The sequence below is a fragment of the Mirounga leonina genome, unplaced genomic scaffold (genome assembly GCF_011800145.1).
Source record: "Mirounga leonina isolate KUSES-001 unplaced genomic scaffold, KU_Mleo_1.0 Mir_173, whole genome shotgun sequence".
Lineage (NCBI taxonomy): Eukaryota > Metazoa > Chordata > Mammalia > Carnivora > Phocidae > Mirounga > Mirounga leonina.
This window is the reverse complement of record NW_023270447.1, coordinates 89,770,027-89,791,994: the sequence shown is the minus strand read 5'-3', so window position 1 is coordinate 89,791,994 and position 21,968 is coordinate 89,770,027. Positions and strand designations below refer to the sequence as shown.

General features: G+C 46.5%; 1 protein-coding gene across 3 annotated transcripts; it reads right to left on the bottom strand.

Annotated features, from left to right (window-relative positions):
• Positions 1-685: 685 nt before the first annotated feature.
• On the bottom strand, positions 686-21,942 carry NOL9 (nucleolar protein 9). 3 transcript variants are annotated; one of them, XM_035019905.1, is made up of 12 exons: positions 21,569-21,942; positions 20,431-20,650; positions 19,850-19,977; positions 17,243-17,378; positions 17,024-17,120; positions 16,361-16,458; positions 10,651-10,812; positions 10,149-10,446; positions 8,665-8,776; positions 5,913-6,090; positions 4,517-4,650; positions 686-3,867 (listed from the first exon to the last, which is right to left on the bottom strand). In XM_035019905.1, exons 1-12 carry the CDS (start codon positions 21,923-21,925, stop codon positions 3,718-3,720), a joined length of 2,070 nt encoding a protein of 689 aa, XP_034875796.1. In that variant the 5' UTR covers positions 21,926-21,942; the 3' UTR covers positions 686-3,717. The 3 variants fall into 3 exon arrangements, 2 of the variants coding, with proteins under 2 accessions (XP_034875796.1, XP_034875797.1); XM_035019906.1 differs by having other exon boundaries at positions 17,024-17,117; XR_004681804.1 differs by lacking the exon at positions 5,913-6,090 and having other exon boundaries at positions 3,757-3,867.
• Positions 21,943-21,968: the final 26 nt, after the last annotated feature.

Here is a 21,968-nt window from a genome sequence, read left to right as displayed (position 1 = left end):
ACAGAAAAGACAACACATTTTCTCTTAACTTACATCCTTGGACCCAAAATTAAACTCCCACCAGTGCACTCAGCACTGAAATGGAGGGGCGCCTGGGTGGCTCAGTCAGTTGAGCGTCCGACATTTGGTTTTGGCTCAGGTCATGATCTTGGAGTTGTGGGATGAGTCCTGTGTCAGGCTCCATGCTCAGCGGGGAGCCTGCTTGAGGATTCTCTCTCTCCCCATCTGCCTCTCCCCCCATTCACGCTCACAGTCTCCCCCACTCCAAAGTAATAAATAAATCTTTAAAAAAAAAGTACTGAAATGGAAAAGAGCACACAGGCATTTGCTGAGGTTTCCTGTCTTCCCCGCTCTGGCACACAGATTCCACCTTCCAATGCTTTATTTTCCCCAAAGTTTTTGCCATAATTTCTCCTAAGTGTTTAAATAACTTCCTGGAATAAAATGGTCTATCTATATATGTAACAAAATTACACAATTAGGGCGCCTGGGTGGCTCAGTTGGTTAAGCGACTGCCTTCGGCTCAGGTCATGATCCCGGGGTCCTGGGATCGAGCCCCGCATCGGGCTCCCTGCTCAGCGGGGGGTCTGCTTCTCCCTCTGACCCTCCCCCCTCTCGTGTGCTCTCTCTCATTCTCTCTCTCTCAAATAAATAAAATCTTAAAAAAAAAAATCACACAATTAAATTCATGTTCTCAAAAATATTTAATGATATAGAAGTTCACGAGTTAAGTGAAAAGAGCAGGATTAAAAAACCACACGTGCGACAGGACACCGATTTTATAGCGCGCACACACACACACACCACTCAGCAACACCAGACAAAACCGTGTCACGTCAAGAACAGTGATTACCTACGTGGTGGCGACTGAAAGTCACTTTCTACACGTGCGAACTGTTCGTACAACTTTAAAAGCAGTTACACGGGGGTTTCTGAAGAACGGCCAGGAACGGGGACTAACGGCAGACCCGGAACCAACCCCCCAGAGCTCTGACAACCAATGGGAAAATGCCTGAAGGGAACCGTGCCCAGAGACAGGATGGGAAAGACGGCTGTGGATTTAAACGTTTAGCTTCTTCTTCACCCCAATGTGACTGTGAGGAATACAATCTTGGTCCCTGCCTTCTCAGGGTACTGCCCGCCACGTACAGACAAGCCTCGTGTACCCCCCACCAGGCACCCCGAGGAACAGCCACCAGCCCATCTTGAAGACGCCAACAGGCTGAGGTTGAATGTCTCCCGCAAAGTCACATGGCTGGCCAGGGCCCCTCAGGATTCCAACTCAGAGCTCTAATATCAAAGCCTGCTGCCTTAATCACTATTATTGCCACATCCAAACCTGAGGGATAAACTACCAATTAGACAATTAAAACAAAAAAACACCACTCTCTGGCACAAGGAAAGGAACCTGGGCCTGCATCTCAAGGCACTCAACCCCCACGGGGCAGAAATCCCAGGTGTGGCATGGAGGCAGCCACCCGTCCCAGGGGTCCCGGCCCAGGCCTCTCCCAGACCGACTTCTCAGACAGTGACGGCACCTGAAGGGCCCGCTCAACCATCCTTCTCCCCTTTCTCGTTTCCAGGCCATGCTTTCGAGGGTCTGCCACTTCCTGCCCCCAGGCCCAACAGAGGACAGCTGGGAACTGACCTCTGTTTACAAACTAAAACCCCAGAATCCAAGAATCTTGTCATTTATTTTCACATCTATCTTTCCTATAAAGGAATCTCTTCTAAAGAACTGGCTTTAAAGAACCACAAAATCAGCAACTAGGCTTTCAAGTTCTAAGTCATGTTATTTCTTTTTCTTAAAATAAGCATGGGCTACTTTGGAAATCACACACACACACCACACACACACACCACACACACACACACACATGAGATTGAGTTTTTGTTAAGAATAACTCAAGTGTAGAACTTACCACCATATTCTGAACCAAAGGATGATAGGAATGACAAAAAGCCCCAGCTGCTGATGTCGACAATCACAGGGACAGACATCCAGGGTGGATGGCATGGCTGCGAGTCTGACCAGGGCCCCTGAGCCGGCCACAGAGCCAAGTCTCCAGGATGCCTGAGCCCTCAGGAAATCCCAGGCAGGCTCCCAGGCAGGCTCCCAGGCGCGCCTGCCCCCCGCCCTCCAGACCAGCAGCTGGCAGCTCCCTCTAGTGGCAATGCCTGCCTCCTCCACATGCATGGCCCTCAAGAGAGCAGGACAGCAGGCCCAAGGCAAGCCTGCATGGAACGGAATGCTGGGGCACTGCTTTCATTCCTCCTGAGACCTGCCGCCCGGGACCTAGACTGAGTATCGCTGATGACGGCAGATTGTCAAAATTCTTGGCAAGACCAAGACAGAAAACATGCACAAGGTAAATTTAGATATAAATAAGACACAACGAAGTTAGACCTTGAACAGTCTCTAGGGAATCAAAACCAACCCTGGGGGGTGGCAGAGTTCCAGGGAGGACGTGTAAGCGTGGGTCTGAGATGCCAAGGGGCCACCAGAAGAATCAGGACAAAAACCGACAGTTTAAATGAACAGAGACGTTAAAACCCACATCCGAATAACCAGCCTTCCACATAATCTGTAGGAAGCTGAATCCACGAGTTTGAAATGCTACCTCAGTAAGACTCTCACAGATTTAAACGCACAAATGACGTGACCCCACCTGATATCCTTGGTTACCAAAATCACTTCTGACCCTGGAGGATCAAGAATTGTGACAACCAGGAAGAAGACAAACAATGGGTTTCCATCATTTCCCCCAAAGCCATCCGGAAGAACAGCATCATCACTGGCCTCCTGTCCCCCCTTGGAGAAAGCGCTAAATGGCAGACTCATCTGCAGGTACAAGTTCTGGTCCAGCCACAAAAGGCAAGATGGGGCTTTCCAGGCGTTGCTCTGCTGGTCCTTCTTCCAAACAGCCTGGTGTCCAGTGCTGCCCACAGCGTGTCCTTGGTCTCAGGTGAGAAGTCAATTAGGACAGAGCTCATTCTAAAGAGACCACAGGAAAGGTTTCCTGGATTTGAGAGCAATTCTTTCAGCATAAAGTCATCAGATGAAAAAAAACCCAAAAAACGAATGGCTCTTGAATCCAAACGTTTTATCTATGAAACCTTGATTACACTGAATAGACCGAACGTGATCTTTGAACACTGGACCATGGGAATGAAAGTGTGTGTGGACGGCATCAGATAAGCAAGGGATGAGCATGACCCCCGGCAGTGACCGACCACAGGCAGACCCTGCTGCTGGGACCTCCTGCCTGTCTGTCATCGATGGGCGAGGACCAGGGGAGCCCCCATATCCTGTTATGCTTGCGAGCCCGCTGGCCAGCCCTCCTTCCTCTTTGGTAGATTTTTGTGGCCCCAGTTTCCCTATTTTTATTCAGATTCCAACAACCAGGTCTTTGAAGAGCTTGGTGAGGAATCAACAGTGTTCTCTCTGTTTTAATGGTGTACAAACTTCTCCCTGAAGCTTTAACCCTTTAGAAAATAAAACAGTAAGTATGAAGAAGCATACAGAACACTAGGGCAAAACTCTATGTCATGGAGCTTTCAAAAGAGTTAAACTGACTCTAGATCCACGAGTTACACAAGAAACACTGTTTGCAACGTAAGTGCACCATTCCCTGCCATCGCCATCAGTCTGACTTCAGGCTGGAGACGGAGTCCAGTTTTCCGGTAAAAGCTCCTTCCCTTACTATGACGTCAGCATCAGTTTATCTTTCGATAGAGTTTGGGTTTGGGGTGTACTTTCTCTTCACGTGTCTCCTCGGTTTCTCTTGCTCCAATTTTCTCTGATGCTCCAGGAAGTTTAAAGTTATAATCTGTGGTGATGTAAGGTATTGTCCCTTCGAGCCCATGCTGAAACAGAAACATGAAGAGAACGTATGGAAACACCCCAAATCCTGCCAATTAGAGTTTGCAGCATTTCATTTCTTCCCCAGAAAATACTGTGAAAAGGGAGAGTCTGAGTGAGGTCCTTGCACTCCTAAGACCTCTGGTCCCTCTTCCTGCAGAGGGTCCACTTGACCCAACGGCCCAGGTACAAAGGTGACTGCCGCCTTTCTGTCCAATTCAACTGCACAAACACATCGACCAGCACAAGAGTGTGAGGGGGAGGCGTGGCTGCGCCTCTCTCTCGAACAAGTTAAGCAGCTAAGAGGGGAGAACATCCACTGCCTCCCCACGCCACCACACAGATGTCCTCAGCCAACATGACCTTCCCGTGACCTTCTCACAGGTGCACCCACAGACTGGCATCAGGAAGGAGTCATCCTGGGGAGACCACCTCTGTTCTCCCCTCCCATAACCTACTTCTGGGATAATGGCTCTACCACGGGGCTCCTGGCCACTAATGATGGCAATTCATGGCCATGGGCCTCTGAGGCCACCCAGACACTCCATTTGCCACGTTCAGCCTCTCCAACAAAGTGTGGAATTCCCGCACAATAACCTGTCCCCATGACGCTCTCTGGCTACCCCCAGGGCTGCCCCTGGAAGTGGCACTCACTTGGCTCTTGAAGACACACTGTGGAATGGAAATGGCTCCGACCAGCAGACAATTCACATTTCTTAGCTCCTCCGGGGGCACAGGAGTGAGGATGTGGTAAAGCCTCTTCTCCATGTCGATCCCTCTACAAATTCCTTGAAGACACAAAACACACACAAATAATCCTTTCTGGAAGATATACCTCCCTACCACTGAGAATTGTAGAATGGCTTTTAAAATAAGAATTTCAATTTCAACTGTGTTTTGCTTTGAAAATATAAAGTTTCAAGAGATGGGAGAATTTGACTACTCTTGGTCAAGACTCGTCAAATCTCCCATCTCTTGGAACCCTTCCCCTTGTTCAGCCATGAGCAACCAAAGTGGCCAAAGTCCTAGACTGTCTCAAGTAAGGCACACCCAGGCCAGGAAGAAAAGCCACCGTGCAGAACACGTGAACGACTCAATCCTTCCCCATCCTCAACTCCTTCTTCACGGTCTGTACCAGGTGACACAGTTTCTGAAGTAGTATTGTCTAACTCAGAAACGTGTATTTGATTACCTAAGAGTTTTGCTAATTTTCGGTTACATAGGTCCAGCACCCTTCCAGAAATATACCCTGACATTTATTGACCTCAGTGAGCCAGGGGGACAATCACGTGAGGTAGGCTTGGCGAAGGAGGAAGGGCCTAAACACGGCCAGGCCAATGGTCCTGGGCCTGAGTGATGGGGGCACCAGAACGTGACATACATCTGTCCTCAGATCACCCAAAGGTGCCAAGCCCAGCACAGAAACGGTGGCTCTGACTGGCAGAGTAAGAAGAGATGAGACAGAGAAATCAGAGGGGTTTCAGAAACAAGCTACCACCCCTGCTAGGGGGTTGGATGTATCGAATGAAGGCAAGGGGGTGCCAAGGTAGACCCAAAGGTCTGGCGTGAACACCAGAGTGAATCTTCCAAGGACTCCTCACAGGCCTGGGAACAGGAGATGGTGCAGGGTGGAGGGGATTTGGGGAGAAAATTAGGACCTCAGTCTTGGACCTAAGTCTCAGATGCCGGTGAGATACCCAAGTGGAGAAGCGAGCTGGGCTTGGAGTTCAGACACACAGTCATGCTATAGAGATCCTGTGGGAAGTCAGCCTAAAGATGGATGGAGGGCCCTAGCACATGGACAGATGGCCTAGGGAAAACATGTCAAGTGACAAGAAGGCCATGACCAGGCCCTTAGGAATCTTGGCAGGAGAAGCAGAGAAAATGCTGCTTCTTTCCTGCCCACCAGCCCCCAGGCATACTGTCTAGAAGCCAGAGACACTCTGACCACTCCAGCCGAGAGATAGATCCAAGGTCAAGACCAATCACATACAGTTGGAGAAGGGGATTGATTTCAGTAAGTATATAGACATGTTTTACTTTCACTCACCAAACCCCAAACAATCACAGATTGGAGTCTGGGCGAGTAGGATGGGACCATTTGCGTATCCTCTGACATCATCCAGGATCTTGCAAAGACCAACCCAGCTGGCATTCACAGCGTATAATATATGGGTAGGAGCGACATCAGCATGAATAATCCGGAGTGCAACCGCATTGAAAGGGACCTGGAAAATAAATGTGCACCTCCCTCTATTAATTCTACCGGAAAGGCTACTTTTAATTTTTATAAGTTGACTAGGCAGGTATCTGAAGTTATATTGGCCAAACTGCCCACCAAAAAGTATCTAAACAGAAATGCTAACAAACACTGGTCAGTGTTTCACTACTTTAATACAGAGTACCTAAGAAATTCATACAAAGTTCTTCGCCAGCCAACACTTGCTAGAAATCCAAACTGATGCCTGGAACTTTCTTATCTAAAGAGACACATTAAGACACAAATCTGAAGATATCCTAAATGCGTTAAAGTCAGGGGGCACTGAGAAAACCCCACTCGCTGAGAGGTCTCCCAATGTCAGAAAGCAAACCTCCATTCAGTGGAAAAAAGCCTCCATCTATTCTCTATGTAACATACTGAATTAAGAAAAATGGATTGAACTCCAGGAGCACAAGATAAATACAGTGGAGCCTTGAACAACACAGGGGCTAGAGGCACTGACGCCCCACCCCATGCAGTCAAAGATCAACAAATAACTTCTGGCCACACCCCCCCAAAAAAACTTAACTGCTAAGAGCCTCCTGTTGATCAGAAGCCTTCCCAATAACATAACAGTCGATTAACACATACTTTGTGTGTTGAATGTATTATATAGTATATTCTCACGATAAAGTGGGCTGGAGAAAAAAATGTTATTTAAAAAATTACAGGGAAGAATACATTTACAACACTGGACTGACTGTATTTATCAAGAAAAACCCTGCATGTAAGTGGACCCGTGCAATTGAAACCGGTGTTGTTTAAAGGTCAATTGTAACTACCTTTAACGTGTAACTCTCTGGGTAATTCCCGATTTGTAAAGTACAAAAGTATTTTGTTATACTGTTTAGATTCCAAAACCAAATTTGAAATAGCAAAAGGCAGATGCAATTACTGGTAGATAAGCTTCAAGTTCCATTGTAGAGCATCTCTGAGTAAATGACCCCATTGACCAAAAGTTCATTCAACTAACTGCCTGAGATTCTCCAGGAGATATCTCACCATCAGGCCTGGGAGACACGTCCTCGTTGGCCAGCCCCACTGCTCCTGCCTCAGGAGTGCCTCTGGAGTGTGACCGCAGGCCAGGGTCTCCACCTGCCTGTGCCCGTCGCCAAAGCTGTAAACAGGGAATGAAAGAGCCTCTCTCTCACTGGGAGGCCACGAATCCATCGAGCTGTTCCATCTCAAGTGCTTAGCAGAACACCCAGCACACAGGGAGTGCTTAGTATGGACAGCAGAGGGTGAATACTCTGGGCTCCAGTCCCAGCCCAACCTTTTACTAGCCACCTCGGGCAAGCTGACTCAGTGTCCCTGACCTCAGTTCTAGCATCTGTAAAATGGGGTAATAACAAAGCCATTGTGAGTAAAGAAGTTAAGAGGCTTAGAACTGAGCACAGCAGAGGGTAAGCATTTAGGAAATGCCACCTATTGCTATTTTAATCTTTAGTCATCTGGAATTCTAATATCATGGTGGTTTCTTCCCAAAATAATTCTAAGGAGCTAGGATTCCAAAATGCAAATACTCTGGTGCTAGAATCCATCTTTTTTTTTTTTAAAGATTTTATTTAGGGGCACCTAGGTGGCTCAGTCGTTAAGCATCTGCCTTCGGTTCGGGTCATGATCCCGGGGTCCTGGGATCGAGCCCCACATCGGGCTCTCTGCTCAGCGGGGAGCCTGCTTCTCCCTCTCCCGCTCCCCCTGCTTGTGTTCCCTCTGTGTCTATCTCTGTCAAATAAATAAGTAAAATCTTAAAAAAAAAAAAAAAGATTTTATTTATTTGAGAGAGAAAGAGTGAGAGAGCACAAGCAAGGGGAGCGGAAGAAGCAGGTTCCCTGCTGAGCAGGGAGCCTGATGCGGGGTGCAGTCCCAGGACCGTGGGACCATGACTTGAGCCGAAGGCAGACGCTTAACCAACTGAGCCACCCAGGGGCCCCTAGAATCCACTTTTGACAATAGTATGAAATGCTTTCAAGAGTGGTTTCCGGGGGGCGCAATCGGTTAAGTGTCTGACTCTTGATCTCAACTCAGGTCATGATCTCAGGGTCGTGAATTCAAGCCCGGCATTGGGTTTCCACGCTGGTCATGGAGACTACATTTTAAAAAAATAACAACAACAACAACAAAAGAGTGGTCCCCAGATGCCAGGAGCCACTGCGAACACTCACTGAGCCCATACAACCATCCTCTGAGGTCTGGCACAGCCTCCTTTCTCCAGGTAAGACATGGACTCACACACAGCTAAACAGTGGGAGCGCTGGAGCTGGACTGCCCGGTGCCACCTCTGGGGTCAGGCAGAACATTCTTAATAACCAGCACGGAGCACAGTCGTGCCCAACGCAGGACAGCAGCTAGGAGCATGGACTCTCGAGCTAGATTACTCGACCTCCCGTCTGTAAACTGAGGCAGCTACAGAACCTACGCCCCAGGGCCGTTCTAAGGATAAGACGAGCGAAGCAGCATAAAGTGGCTGGAGAACACGCACAGGAAGGCCCACGAGGGCTCGTTACATCCACTGAGAATCCCTCATCCAAGGTGAGGTTACCTGATAGGGTGTGAGACCGTGTAAAGGACAAAGCGGTTTTGGCACTGGAGGCTGCAGCTGGCCGAGGTAACCTAGTACCGCCAAATCTCGAAGCACTTTGTTATGCGACTCTCTGCAAAGTAAATCAGAATGAAGTAAACAGAGATTTAACCTCAGAAACAGAGTCCCTTGGTCATTACACAGGTTACGTGTAGAGAGATCACACATTCCCACCTTAACATCTGCAGACCCTTTCTTTTTTTATTTTTTTAAAGATTTTATTTATTTATTTGACAGAGAAAGACACAGCGAGAGAGGGAACACAAGCAGGGGGAGTGGGAGAGGGAGAAGCAGACTCCCTGCCGAGCAGGCAGCCCGATGCGGGACTCGATCCCGGGACTCCAGGATCATGACCTGAGCCTAAGGCAGTCGCTTAACCAACTGAGCCACCCAGGCGCCCCTGCAGACCCTTTCTATAAACCCACTGGAGAAACATGACATGTAAAGACTCTCCTTCAATAAAAGCTCTTGGCAACCAGAGCTGAAGGCCACCTCTGGATACAGGTCTTCCTCAATTTACAGTGGAGTTCCATCTTCATTCATCCACAAAAAGGGGAAAATATCAGATGTCGAAAATGCCTTTAAGACACCTCGCCTACCAGGGGTGCCTGGATGGCTCAGTCGTTGAGTGTCTGCCTTCAGCTCAGGTCATGATCCCAGAGTCCTGGGATCCCTCCTCAGCAGGAAGCCTAAAAAAAAACTAAAAAAAACTAAAACTAAAAAAAAAGAAAGAAAAAAGACACCTTGCCTACGGGACGTCACTGCTTAGCCTCGCCTACTTTAAACGTGCTCAGGACACTCACATTAGCCTCCAGCCTGGCAGAATCACCTAACACAGAGCCTACGTTGTATGGGCGCAGAATGGCGTCTGTACCCATGGCTCACCCTCCGGGCTGACCCGAAGCCCAGCACTAGGACAGAGGGTCATACCGCATCGTGCGTGCCCAGGAAAAGACCAAAATTCAAAGTAGTTTCTACCGAACGTGTATTGCTTTAATACCAACGTAAAGTGGGAAAATTGAAAGTCACACCATCTTAAGTCAGAGGTTGTCTGTGTTTCCATTGGGACAATAACAGCTCAGAAAAGAACAGATTCGGGCGCCTGGGTGGCTCAGTTGGTTAAGCGACTGCCTTCGGCTCAGGTCATGATCCTGGAGTCCCAGGATCGAGTCCCGCGTCGGGCTCCCTGCTCGGCGGGGAGTCTGCTTCTCCCTCTGACCCTCCTCCCTCTCATGCTCTCTGTCTCTCATTCTCTCTCTCTCAAATAAATAAATAAAATCTTTAAAAAAAAAAAAAAAGAAAAGAACAGATTCTCCTTCATGAACATAGGGCTGTGAGACAGATTCAAAAACTTGTGGAAGACTTATTCCTCTTAAGGAATTGAGGGCAGAAGGCCTTGTTGAACTGAACAGAACTTCATTCTCCAGCCATGACAGTTTAATTACCTGTTTCTCGGAGTTTTCCTAAACGCAAAGTCCGACTGGACGCATATCAGCTTATGTCCAGTGAACACAACTGGACTCTCCTTTTCTTCGTCAGCAAATTCCAAACTCTCTGTAAACTCTGCCAGTTGGAAACCTCTGTCTCTGACTCTGGACTTGCTCTTGGTGTACAGGCCGTCCATATCGTCCACATAGTCAGGGGTCAGGTTCGGCATGTATTTACTCCGGCCAGAACTGAACTGCACGACGTGGCTGGGAGACAGCAACCGGATGAGATCGATGAGAAGCAAAAGCCCTTTGTCTGTGAGGAGGAGGACACGGGCAGTTGGTACGCTACTAAAATAGTGACACACTCCTATAAGAACATGGCACAGCTGTTCTGAGACAAAGAAAGGATCCCGAAGAAGAAATCTCCTAAAAACTGGGCTCCAGCTTTACTGCCTGAAGCCAAAAGCTTATTCACACGGCCCCACCTTTCCGGCCAGATGTGCCTTCCCAGGCTTACCTGACACCCAGCCCATTGTGTTGACGATGAGAGGGGACTCTTTCTTGTAGGAGCTGAACACATACTTTATTATCTCAATATAATTTTCATAGTTGTTTTTACAAGAAGGTTTCCCATAATATACCATTTTCTGTGGTGTCCTCTGGTGGGTGAAAGGTGGTCCTAGGAAGATAAAAGTAAGAGTTTGAATCTGTGACTATTTAAAAGGAGGTGAGGGTTTTTCTCCAGCCATCACCAGTGACAAAGATCCTTAGGAAATCAAAGACCATCCTACCAGACCATTCTACCACTAGGAATAGTTGTATCCCATTTTCAGAAATCTAAGCTTTCCGGGCATCTGGGTGGCTCAGTCGGTTGAGTGTCTGCCTTCAGCTCAGGTCATGATCCCAGCGTCCTGGGATCGAGCCCCCCACTGGGCTTCCCTGCTCAGTGGGGAGTCTGCTTCTCCCTCTGCCTCGCTTCCCTGCTCATGCTCGCTCTCTCTTAAATAAATAAAATCTTAAAAAAAAAAATCTAAGCTTTCAACTTCATACAAAGACATGCTCATTTTTACATATAGTTAATTCCAATTCTGTCCTAATATGACCATTCACTCAACAAACATTTACTGAGCACATGTAACACTCTGAGCATTGTTCTAGATACTTAGGATACACCTGTGAACAAAGCAACACCCATCCTTATAGGGCTGATGTTCTAATGAAAGGACAAATAAGAACAATAATCACTTGCTGGAATCTAGCACTTACTATGTCCCATCTACTTCACATGTAGTCTCTGATGTTCATAAAAACCCTATGAGGTAGGTAGTGTTACTATCTGCATTTTTAACTTGACCAAGGTCACACAGCGAGTAAGTATCAGTTGGGCTTGAACTCAGGTGAGCCAACTCCAGGGCAGATGCTCCTAACTTGCAGCACCGGTCTGTCGAGCCTGAGCCAACTCCCCTCTCTGGTTGGGGCTGGGAACTCACTCAGCAGGCTGGTGACCAGGACCACATGCCAACAGTCGGCAGGGTGAGGGCCTTGGTTAATGTGGTTGGTGCAAGGCCACTGGGACAGGGCTGGCGAGGCTCCCCTCAAGGGTGGGGTACAGGGATTTGGGGCGGCCCACAGCTGAAGAAGTGGCCTGCACAGCAGAGGGATTGAACAAATACAAAGGCTCTGAGTAAATATGTAAATACGTGGACAATAATCATAGCCACAGTTCTTATCATCAGAAATGAAACTTATAAATATGGGGGCACCTGGGTGGCTCAGTCGGTTAAGTGTCTGCCCTCGGCTCAGGTCATGATCCCAGGGTCCTGGGGTTGAGCCCTGCATCGGGATCCCTGCCCTGCGGGGAGCCTGCTTCTCCCTCTCCCTCTGCCTGCCACTCTGCCTATTTGTGCAATCTCTCTCTCTGTCAAATAAATAAATAAAATCTTAAAAAAAAAAAAAAAGAAACTTATAAATATGGAAGGGGAAAGGCTAACTAGAATAAACCCGGGCTGTCAGACTGGAATCGGAATGATCGCAGTAAACTCGTGGCTCTTAATACACAGGAAACATACATACAAAGAGATATACATGCAGTGTATATACACATACATATGCATATACCCATACATACACACGTATGTGCATGTATGGGTCTAAGCATGCATATACTTCCTAGCTCTGTCCACTGAGGGGAGCCTACAGTCACATCCCAGAAGAAATAACACACTTTATTATAGGCAGAGTGGAAAATGCTGGCAAACACTTATCTTAACCAAATGATGAGAGTTAACCTCTCTGGTAACAGGGCAAACTGACAGCTTGTTGATATGATGCATTGAGAACACAGCACCACATCTCAATCAAACCATAGGGACATCCGATAAATGTACTCTTCCAAACTGCCAAGGTCATAAAAGATAAGAAAAGCTGGAGGGAATGCTCCAGACTGGAGAAGACTAAAGATTTGCAAATACACACTGGGCCCGGGCAGGTGGCTGGAGGACAGAAGAGGGAACAGTACCAGGGCCAAACTGCTACCCTGACTTGGTGGCTGCATTATGACTACGTATCATAATGCGTCTTTGTCTGGGGAAACACCTGTTGAAATATTAAGGTGTGAAAAAAGAAAAGAAAAGTAAATGGACTAGGGAAAATGTAAAAGAAAAGAAGGAACAGGGCGCCTGGGTGGCTCAGTTGGTTAAGCGACTGCCTTCGGCTCAGGTCATGATCCTGGAGTCCCGGGATCGAGTCCCGCATCGGGCTCCCTGCTCGGCAGGGAGTCTGCTTCTCCCTCTGACCCTCCTCCCTCTCATGCTCTCTGTCTCTCATTCTCTCTGTCTCAAATAAATAAATAAAAATCTTTAATAAAAAAAAAAAAAGAAAAGAAGGAACAATGAAACCAGCTATAAAGCAAAATCTAAACAAATAGTTTTGATAAAACTGTAAAAACAGTATGAATGCCCTACTTATTTTTGTCAAAAAGTCTATTAAATCCACAACGAATCCAGCAACCTGATCTATCATCTGCTTAAAAGTCAACTAAACAAAAATCACACAAGTATCCCGACAGACGCAGAAAAAGCACCTGACAAAGTCCAACACTTTCATGATACAAACGTTCGACACACTAGAAATAGAAGGCAGCTTCTTTAGCCTGACGATGGGGAACGACAAAAACCCACAAATGACAGCATACTTCTGGTGAAGAACATTCCCTCTAAGGTGAGGAACAAGAAAGGAATGTTTTCTTCTATTGAGCACTGTACTGAAGGTTCCAGCCTGAGAGCGCTAGGAGACAAGAAATCAAAGGCATCCAGACTGGAAAGGAAGAGTGAAACTATTTCTATTCACAGATGATGATCTTCTATCTAGAAAATCCAAAAATATCCACAAGAAATCTACTAGAGCTAATACAGGAATTCAGCAAAGTTGCAGGTTACACAGTCAATACACAAAAATCATGTGTTTCTATACACTAACAGTGAACAATTTGTAAAAGAAATTAGGAAAGCAATTCCATTATGGTAGTAAGTGAAAGAATCCAACCCTTAGGAACTAATCTAACCAAGTGAAAGACTTACACACTGAAAACCACAAAATATTGCTGGAAGAGGGGCGCCTGGGTGGCTCAGTAGGTTAAGTGTCCGCCTTCAGCTCGGTCATGATCCCAGGGTCCTTGGACTGGGTCCTGCATGGGGCTCCCTGCTCAATGGAGGGAGGCCTCTGCCTCCCTCTCTGTCTCTCATGAATAAATAAATAAAATCTTTTAAAAAGTTGCTGAAAGAAATTTAAAAAAACTTAAGAAACAGGAAAGACATCCTGTGTTCATGTATAGGAAGATTTATCATTATCGAGATGTCAATGTCACCCAAGGTGAGCTACACATTCAATCAATGCAATCCCTACCAAAATTCAACAGCCTTGGGGTGCCTGGGTGGCTCAGTCGTTAAGCGTCTGCCTTTGGCTCAGGTCATGATCCCAGGGTCCTGGGATCGAGCCCCGCATCGGGCTCCCTGCTCGGCCAGGAGCCTGCTTCTCCCTCTCCCACTCCCTCTGCTTGTGTTCCCTCTCTCACTCTCTCTCTCAAATAAATAAATAAAATCTTTAAAAAAAAAATTCAACAGCCTTTTCGTAGGAATGGAAAAGCTGATCCTCAGATTCATACAGCATTGCAAGGGTACCAAATGGCCAAAACCATCTTGAAAAAGAATGAAGTTGGGAGGACTCACATTCCTCCATTAGCACAGAACTGGCATAAAAACAGATATACAAGCCAATGAAATAAAAGACAGGGCCCAGAAACAGGCCCTCATATGTATGATCAAATGCTTTTCCACAAGGGTGCCAAGACCATTCCACGGGGGAAAGGACAGTCTTCAACAAATAATTGGAAAACTAGACATCCACATGCAAAAAAATGATGTTGGATGCTTTCCCTATATCATATACAAAAATTAATTCAGAATGGACCAAAGACTTAAATGTAAGAGCTAAAACTTACAAAACTCCAAGAACATTAGAAAAAAATCTTTATGACATTGGACTTAGCAACTTTGTGGATATGACATCAAGGGAATGTCAACAAAAGAAAAAATAAACCGGAAAAAAAAAAAGGAAAGGAAACTGGATTTCATAAAAATTAAGAACTTTTGTGTATCAAAGGATACCATCAAGAAAATGGAAAGAAAACTTAAAAGATGGGAAAAAATGTTTGCAAATTGTTTATCTTATAAGAGATTAACACTCAGAACATATACAAAGAACTCCTAAAACTCACTAACAATGCAATTCAAAAAATGGGCGAAGGACTTCACAGACATTTCTCCAAAGATCTACAAAAGGCCAACAAGCACAGGAACAGAGGCTCAACATCATCAGCCATCAGGGAAATGGCAAATCAAAGCCACAGTGAGTTATCAGTGCACATATGACAGGACGGCTGTGATCAAGATGACAAGATGTGGAGAAGTGAGAGCCCCTGCGGATGGGGATGCAAAATGCAGCCACTGTAAAAAACAGGCTGGCGGTTTCTCAAAAGGCTAAACACGGCGTTACCACACGTCCCGGAAATTCTCCTCCAAGTGTCCATCTGAAAAAACTAAAAGCAGAGACCTGCACAGGCATTTGTACGCTGATGTTCACAGCGGCACTATTCCCAGGAGCCAGGAAGTGGCAAGAATCCCACTGTCCATCAGCAGCTGAACGTGTCAACAAAACGTGATCCATGTATACAATGGAATGATTCTCACCCACAAAAAGGAAATAAATTTTGATTATCTGCTACAATATGGACTATCTTAAAACACATGTCTGGAGGGTGCCAGGAATGGAGGAAATTAGGTGATGGGGATGAAGGAGGGCATTGTCATGATGAGCACTGGGTGATGCATGGAAGTGCTGAATCACAGTACTGTACATCTGAAACTAATATAACACTGTGTTAACTGGATTGAAATAAAAAACAAAAAAATAAGCAAAAAGAAGAAAAACCATTATGCTTAGTAAAAAAAACCCAAAACAGACACAAGAAGGACAAATAGTGTTTCCACTTACATGAGGTATGTGGAGTAGGCAAATTCATAGGGACAGAGACTAGGACAGAGGTTAGCAGGGGCTGGAAGGAGAGAGAGCAGGAGGGGGCAAGTGTTCTCTAATGGGAACACCGTTTCAGTTCGGAATGATGAAAAAGTTTCAGATATAGGCAGTGGTGAAGGGTATAGCACACCGTGAATGCACTTAATGTCACTGAATTGTACACGTATCGACAGTTAAAACAGTAAATATCATGTTGTGCATATTTTACCATTAAAAAAAAAGGCAACATGGGACTTTGGTTTGGAGTCTGAACCAGAAAAAGTACATTAGTAGGATAACCAGTGAATTTTGAATAAAATCCATGGTTTGGCTAATAGTATCATGTCAATGCAATTTCTTGGTGTACATCATTATATGTTGTTGCTTTTTTTTTAAGATTCTATCTATCTATCTATTTATTTATTTATTTGACAGAGACAGTGAGAGAGAGAGAGCGTACAAGCAGGGGGAGCAGGAGAAGGAGAGGGAGAAGCAGGCTCTCCACTGAGCAGGGAGCCTGATGCAGGACTTGATCCCAGAGCTGCATGCTCCACCAACTGAGCCAGCCAGACGCCCCTTACATTTTCTTAGTTTTTTGTAAGATCATTATATTTGTTTTATAAAACCAAGACATCAAAGAAATGTGTAATACATACCTAGAACTGGCTCTGTAATATTAAGTAAAGAAATGCAACCTGGAGGCGTAAATTCTGTCTGTCCCAGATCACATTCCAAATAGTCAACGCAGGAAATACTGAAAATTTGAAAGGAATAAGGAAAATCTCAACTACCTTTACTCTGTCAAAAGAATAAATCAGATCTTACAGACTTTATGCAATACACAGGCACAATCCACCCTATGCAGCCTTTTAGGTAGAATGCTCCAAAGATGGCAATCAACATAAAAAAAAAAGTAAAAAGAAAATGTGATGCAGGAATGGTCATAGTACCCATTTGTAATATGCATAGAACTTTGTCTTTCCAACTTTGTCTTTCCTAAAATCTGATCTTTAAAACAACAAAATTGCTCCCTACTCTGAACCTCTGGGTATGGACAAACACAGATTCTGACACCAGGTGACTCCTCTTGCACACTCACTGATAAGCACGGTCAGTTCACCCCGAGAGGCCGATGTGCCTCACTCCAAAACACAGCCTAACGGAGAGTGCCATCACTCCGCTGAGCTGCTTTGCATAGACTTGTAGATAATTTCTACTGAGAAGTCAAGAAGCATTCCCATCTAGTTTCTTAAATCAAAAATCCTATTTCATGACCCTAATCTAATAATGTATCTAAACAAAAACAAAAACACTCTTACCTATTTAACAACTGGTTAATGAGGTACCTATTAAATGTTGACTTTCCGACGTCCTGAGAGCCACAAACAAGAATGACAGGGCAGCCGTCTACTTCTTCTGGAGGCAAAACAAACATTGAAACCTCAAATTAGCCACCTTCGTTAGGGCTCTACCTGTAAATCGTGATCCTCTGAGGCCCTGGGGGATGAATGCTCCCTTTACCCCCAGGTATCACTCACCACAGGACACGGTGACCAACTCCTCCATGGCCGACAAGGCACTCTCTGTCAAACGAAGGCCGTTTTTCTTCTTCTCTCTTCTAATGCCAACAGACCTCAGGGCTATATGTTCAGAGTTAATCTGGAAGGTTGGACTCTGAAATGAACAATTTAAGTTTTAAGAAAACATGAACACAAGTGCACGTTTCTTCCTCCAGTTTTAAATCAGTAAGCCTCAAACAGTCGTGAGCTATGAAAGGTAGATCTGAGCCCACCCTCTCACCCCCACAGCCATCCCTTCAGTGAGTCTCATCAGCTGTTCCTTCAGTCGTCCGTACCTGTCCTCCTGGCTCACATGCACTTCCAAGCTGCCATCACCTCTGCAGGAGACCCCGAAGGAAAGGAAAATGTGTGCGAGTTTAAAAAGCGATTGCCACAAGAACAATTCAAAAGAGACCACAGCTGTTGAACAGGTTGGTGCTTCAGAACAAAATCAAGGCCGTCTCCAAAGACATAAAGTAAAAAGACAATGAACACGTGCAGACCGGGCTGAAAGAACGTGGAAGTCAGGCCCACTAAGCCCTCGGGCGCTCTGCAGAAGTACCAGGAAGCCACCGACCAACCCAAGGAATGGAGGAGCAGGCCCTTGCTGCAGCTGGTGGGGCTCGAGGGAACAAGGCTTCCGTGGTGAAGAAGACCAATGAAGAGACCCATCCATGATCACCTCCTCATTCAATTCATCAACCCCAGGATAAAAACATCATAAAAGGAACAACAATCAGTCTGGTGTGTGACTTCCTATCAGCAACTCTAGATTCTAGAAAACAGTGGAGCAAGGCCTTCAAGGTTTTGAGGAAAAAAACTCTATACTGTGCTCAACTATCAATCATGGAGACCAAAATAAGAATATCTTATAAAATGAGATTATATAAAGTTCACTATCTGTCTTGTATGAAAAAAATAACTCTAGAACGTATAAAAACACAGTGGGGGAGGGAAGTTACCCAAGAAGGAGCATAAGGAATATAAAGAGTGGTGGTGAAGTCCCAGAAAAAAAAATAAAGCTAAAAATGAATGAAAACAGTATTAACGTGTTTGGAACCTTCACTTGCAGGAGGCAAAGGCTTGGTGACACAGCTTTCCCATTTCCTTCTCCACAGCCCTCACCCAGCTACTGGCTCTGCACCAGACCTGTACTCTTTGTCCAGCTCCTCTGAAGACTTCATGATCACACACGCCTGGTTTTCTCCAACATCACTGACCCCTACTTCTCAGTCTCTACTGCTCCCTCATCCAGACCTCTTCTTGGTAGTGCTGAAGGGCCATGACTTTGAACCCCCTTGTTTTTCTGTATCAACTCCCTTGGTGTTATTATCCCACCTCTCAGCCTTTGGGCCATTCTGCTGAAATACCAACAGAATTCAAACATTCCAAGGGAATGTCTAACAGGCAGGTCAAGGTGAACATTTAAATCTGCTCCTCCAGGGCGCCTGGGTGGCTCAGTCGTTAAGCGTCTGCCTTCGGCTCACGTCATGATCCCAGGGTCCTGGGATCGAGCCCCGCTTCGGGCTCCCTTCTCGGCGGGAAGCCCGCTTCTCCCTCTCCCACTCCCCCTGCTTGTGTTCCCTCTTACGCTATGTCTCTGTCAAATAAATGAAATCTTAAAAAAAAAGAGTAAATAAATCTGCTCCTCCCACAGTGCCCCCATCTCAGTTACACCCTGCACCCAAAAGCATGTATTCCTTGGTTCTTCCCCACACCTCACATCCATAAGCCTGATAATCCTGCAGATCAGGCTCAATTTACGGATCGTGGGGGACAATTATAGCAATAGAACTTGACTTTAAGAAATTAATAACACAGTCAGCAAAAATTTGGAGGCAAGAAAGAGAGAGATGGGAGAAATTATAAGTACACTGAAGTATATTCATAGAGGAAATTTGTACTATCTCAAGTTAATAAATCAAGATAAAAAGATAACCATTTGGGGTGCCTGGGTGGCTCAGTTGGTTAAGCGACTGCCTTCGGCTCAGGTCATGATCCTGGAGTCCCGGGATCGAGCCCCGCATTGGGCTCCCTGCTCGGCGGGAAGCCTGCTTCTCCCTCTCCCACTCCCCCTGCTTGTGTTCCCTCTCTCGCTGTGTCTCTTTCTGTCAAATAAATAAAATCTTAAAAAAAAAAAAAAAAAAAAGATAACCATTTAAAAAATTCCAACAGGCGGGGCACCTGGTTGGCTCAGTCAGTAGAGCATGCAACTCTTGATCTTCGGGTCGTGAGTTCAAGCCCCGCGCTGAGGGGTAGATGGTACTTAAAATTAAAAAAAAACAAAAACAAAAAAACACTTTGGAAAAAACGTAAATAAATAAAGTAAAACTTCCAAAGGGCATTTAATCACCTGCAATATGAAAGGATGGCTTTCACTGGGGAATAAAACTAACGAGGAAGGGGAGACAATATTTTTCATGATACACCTTTCTATGCTATTTTGCTGTGCACACGAATGACACCGTGTACAACCTACAATGCAACAGACAGACTGATTTTCCCAGGGAGCATCCTACAGCCAGCTGACGTGTGACTGTTCTGGTGAAAATAATTAGCACAACTCCAAATGAAAACTAGTCCTACCTCTTGTACGAAAACGTAAGATAAACCTGGATGGCTGACTAAGAAGTTCACAGTGGAGGTTTTCAGTTGTTCTAGCATCACAATGGAACATAGAGGAGAAAAATTCTTCATCAACCAACATCTGTCATCTGTAAAAAGAAAAATAAACTACCTTAGAAATAGTAACTCCATTAAATTCTACACCATTTAGGACTACCTTCTTTTCAGCTGAACTGTCAACTTTTTGAGAGTAGGAATTATTTTCGAGAGCCTTCTTTAGGAAACCATACTGCATATCAGGAACACACCTGGCTGGAGAAGTCAATCCAGGTTTGCTTTTGCTACACAAGAGCTAGCTGAGTGGTCTTGGGCCATTTTTCTCATCTGTAAAATGGTGAAAACAAGTTCCACTCAAGTTTCACTTTAAATAAACACAGAAAAGTGTGTAATGTCGAGGCAATAGGAAGGACCTAGAAATTGCAGCCTTATTATAGCACACCCTCAGTACTCTACCAAGGCCCGCTGCCAGCCAAGTGTCTCCCATTCCTGGGTTTTCACTTTCCTCTTGCACTGGAGGAAAGTTATCCAGTTACTTTTCTTACCCCGATTAAGATGAGATCTGAGCAAAGCTCGGGCTTCCCTTTTCATCTCCTTCTTGCTTTTCTCAGGCATGGAATAATGAACTGCATTGATAGTCAATCGAGAGTGGGTGTAGGTAGAAAAGACATCTTGGGGAGGCTGGCCTTGGCGGATGGCAAAACCAAACACCTGCACTTGGCCATAGAGGCAAGTCACACGACAGATCCCACTAAAAGTAAAACCCTAGCAAGGAAGAACAAAGAAAGGAAAACATAACATTACAAATTCTGTTACTAGAAACTGAAATTTTCTAAACTTTTTTTTTTTTAAAACTAAACTCTATGCCAGAGATGGGACTGGAAGTGACAAACTGAGATCAAGAGCAGCATGCTCCACCCACTGAGCCAGCCAGGCACCTCCCTTTTTTTTTTTCTTTTTTAGTTTTCTAAACTCTTAATTGCTATTCACATATCGAAGGGGAGGGGATTTCCAAGCAACAATACATTGTACTAGGTGACCATCAGGTACTTAATACCTCTAACCCAATTCCATATCCCAGGACAGCTACAGAGATGGCTGGCGTATCCCGACACATGAAGAACAAGGGGGTCCCATGAACGGGGCTCTGCTGTTCTCACGGATCCCTATCTCTACCAAGGCCCCCTGCCAGCCAAGTGTCTCCCATTCCTGGGTTTTCACTTTCCTCTTGCACCGGAGGAAATCCAGTGCAAGCAAGGGAAGAGCGAAGGACCTGCAGTTAGGCTGCCTGGATGTGAGTACTAGCTCTGCCTCTACTGTGTACCTTTTAGTAAGTTACCTAAGCCACAGCTCAGTTTCCTCGCCCGTAAATTTTCGGCAATGACGGTAATGACTCCATAGAGAGCTAAGAGTATTAAAAGTGTTCGTGAACCTCAAACACTCAGAACACAGAGCCCGGCCCTTTCTAAGCACGCAGCAAATGTGACCTTGCAGTATTATTTACTGCTACTGAAGTCCCCCTCGGCTCTGAAGACCTAGAATCCCGCAACAGGGTCCGAGTCACCCCCGCTCAGCACGGCGCCAGGAGGAACGCGCTCGACCTGCGGCCGGAGAACTGCAGATGCGGCAAGGCCTTCTCCAGCCCGCAAGTCCCGGCGCTGCGGCTCCTCCGGCGGGACCCACCTGCTCGAGCGGCAGCAGCACCCACGCGCGGCCCGGGCCGGCCGGCCGCACCGGCGGGATGGGGAGGCTCGCGGGGCCGCTCGGGGCGGGGGCGGCGGCCGGAGCCGCGCTCGGGGCCGCGGTCTTGGGCCTCCGGGTCGCCGCGCGCGGCACCGGGCAGCCGCTCTCCCGCCAGTCCGCGCCGGCTGCCTGGGCTTGCAGCAGCCGCCGCCGCAGGCGCCTCCGGCCGCACCAGCGCAGGGTCCCGAGCCGGCGGCGGGGCCGGCGGCTAAGAACGAGCTGTGTCCGGGTTTTGCGGGCACGCAGCCACGTGGAGCGGAGAGGACCGCGCTTGAGCGGCCACGGCGAGTCCGCCATGCCGGCCACCGGCGCCAGCCGCGCGAGAATCTCGCGAGATCCG

What these genes read in the sequence shown, in the direction of transcription:
- NOL9 (XM_035019905.1), bottom strand. Translation starts at nt 21,925, where the DNA reads ATGGCGGACTCGCCGTGGCCGCTCAAGCGCGGTCCTCTCCGCTCCACG. An exon ending in ATTAACCAGTTGTTAAATAG is followed by an intron (nt 16,459 to 17,023) that starts GTAAGAGTGTTT and finishes TCAAATTTTCAG; the next exon opens with TATTTCCTGCGTTGACTATT. An exon ending in AGTGTGTCTTCAAGAGCCAA is followed by an intron (nt 3,868 to 4,516) that starts GTGAGTGCCACT and finishes TTTCTGTTTCAG; the next exon opens with CATGGGCTCGAAGGGACAAT.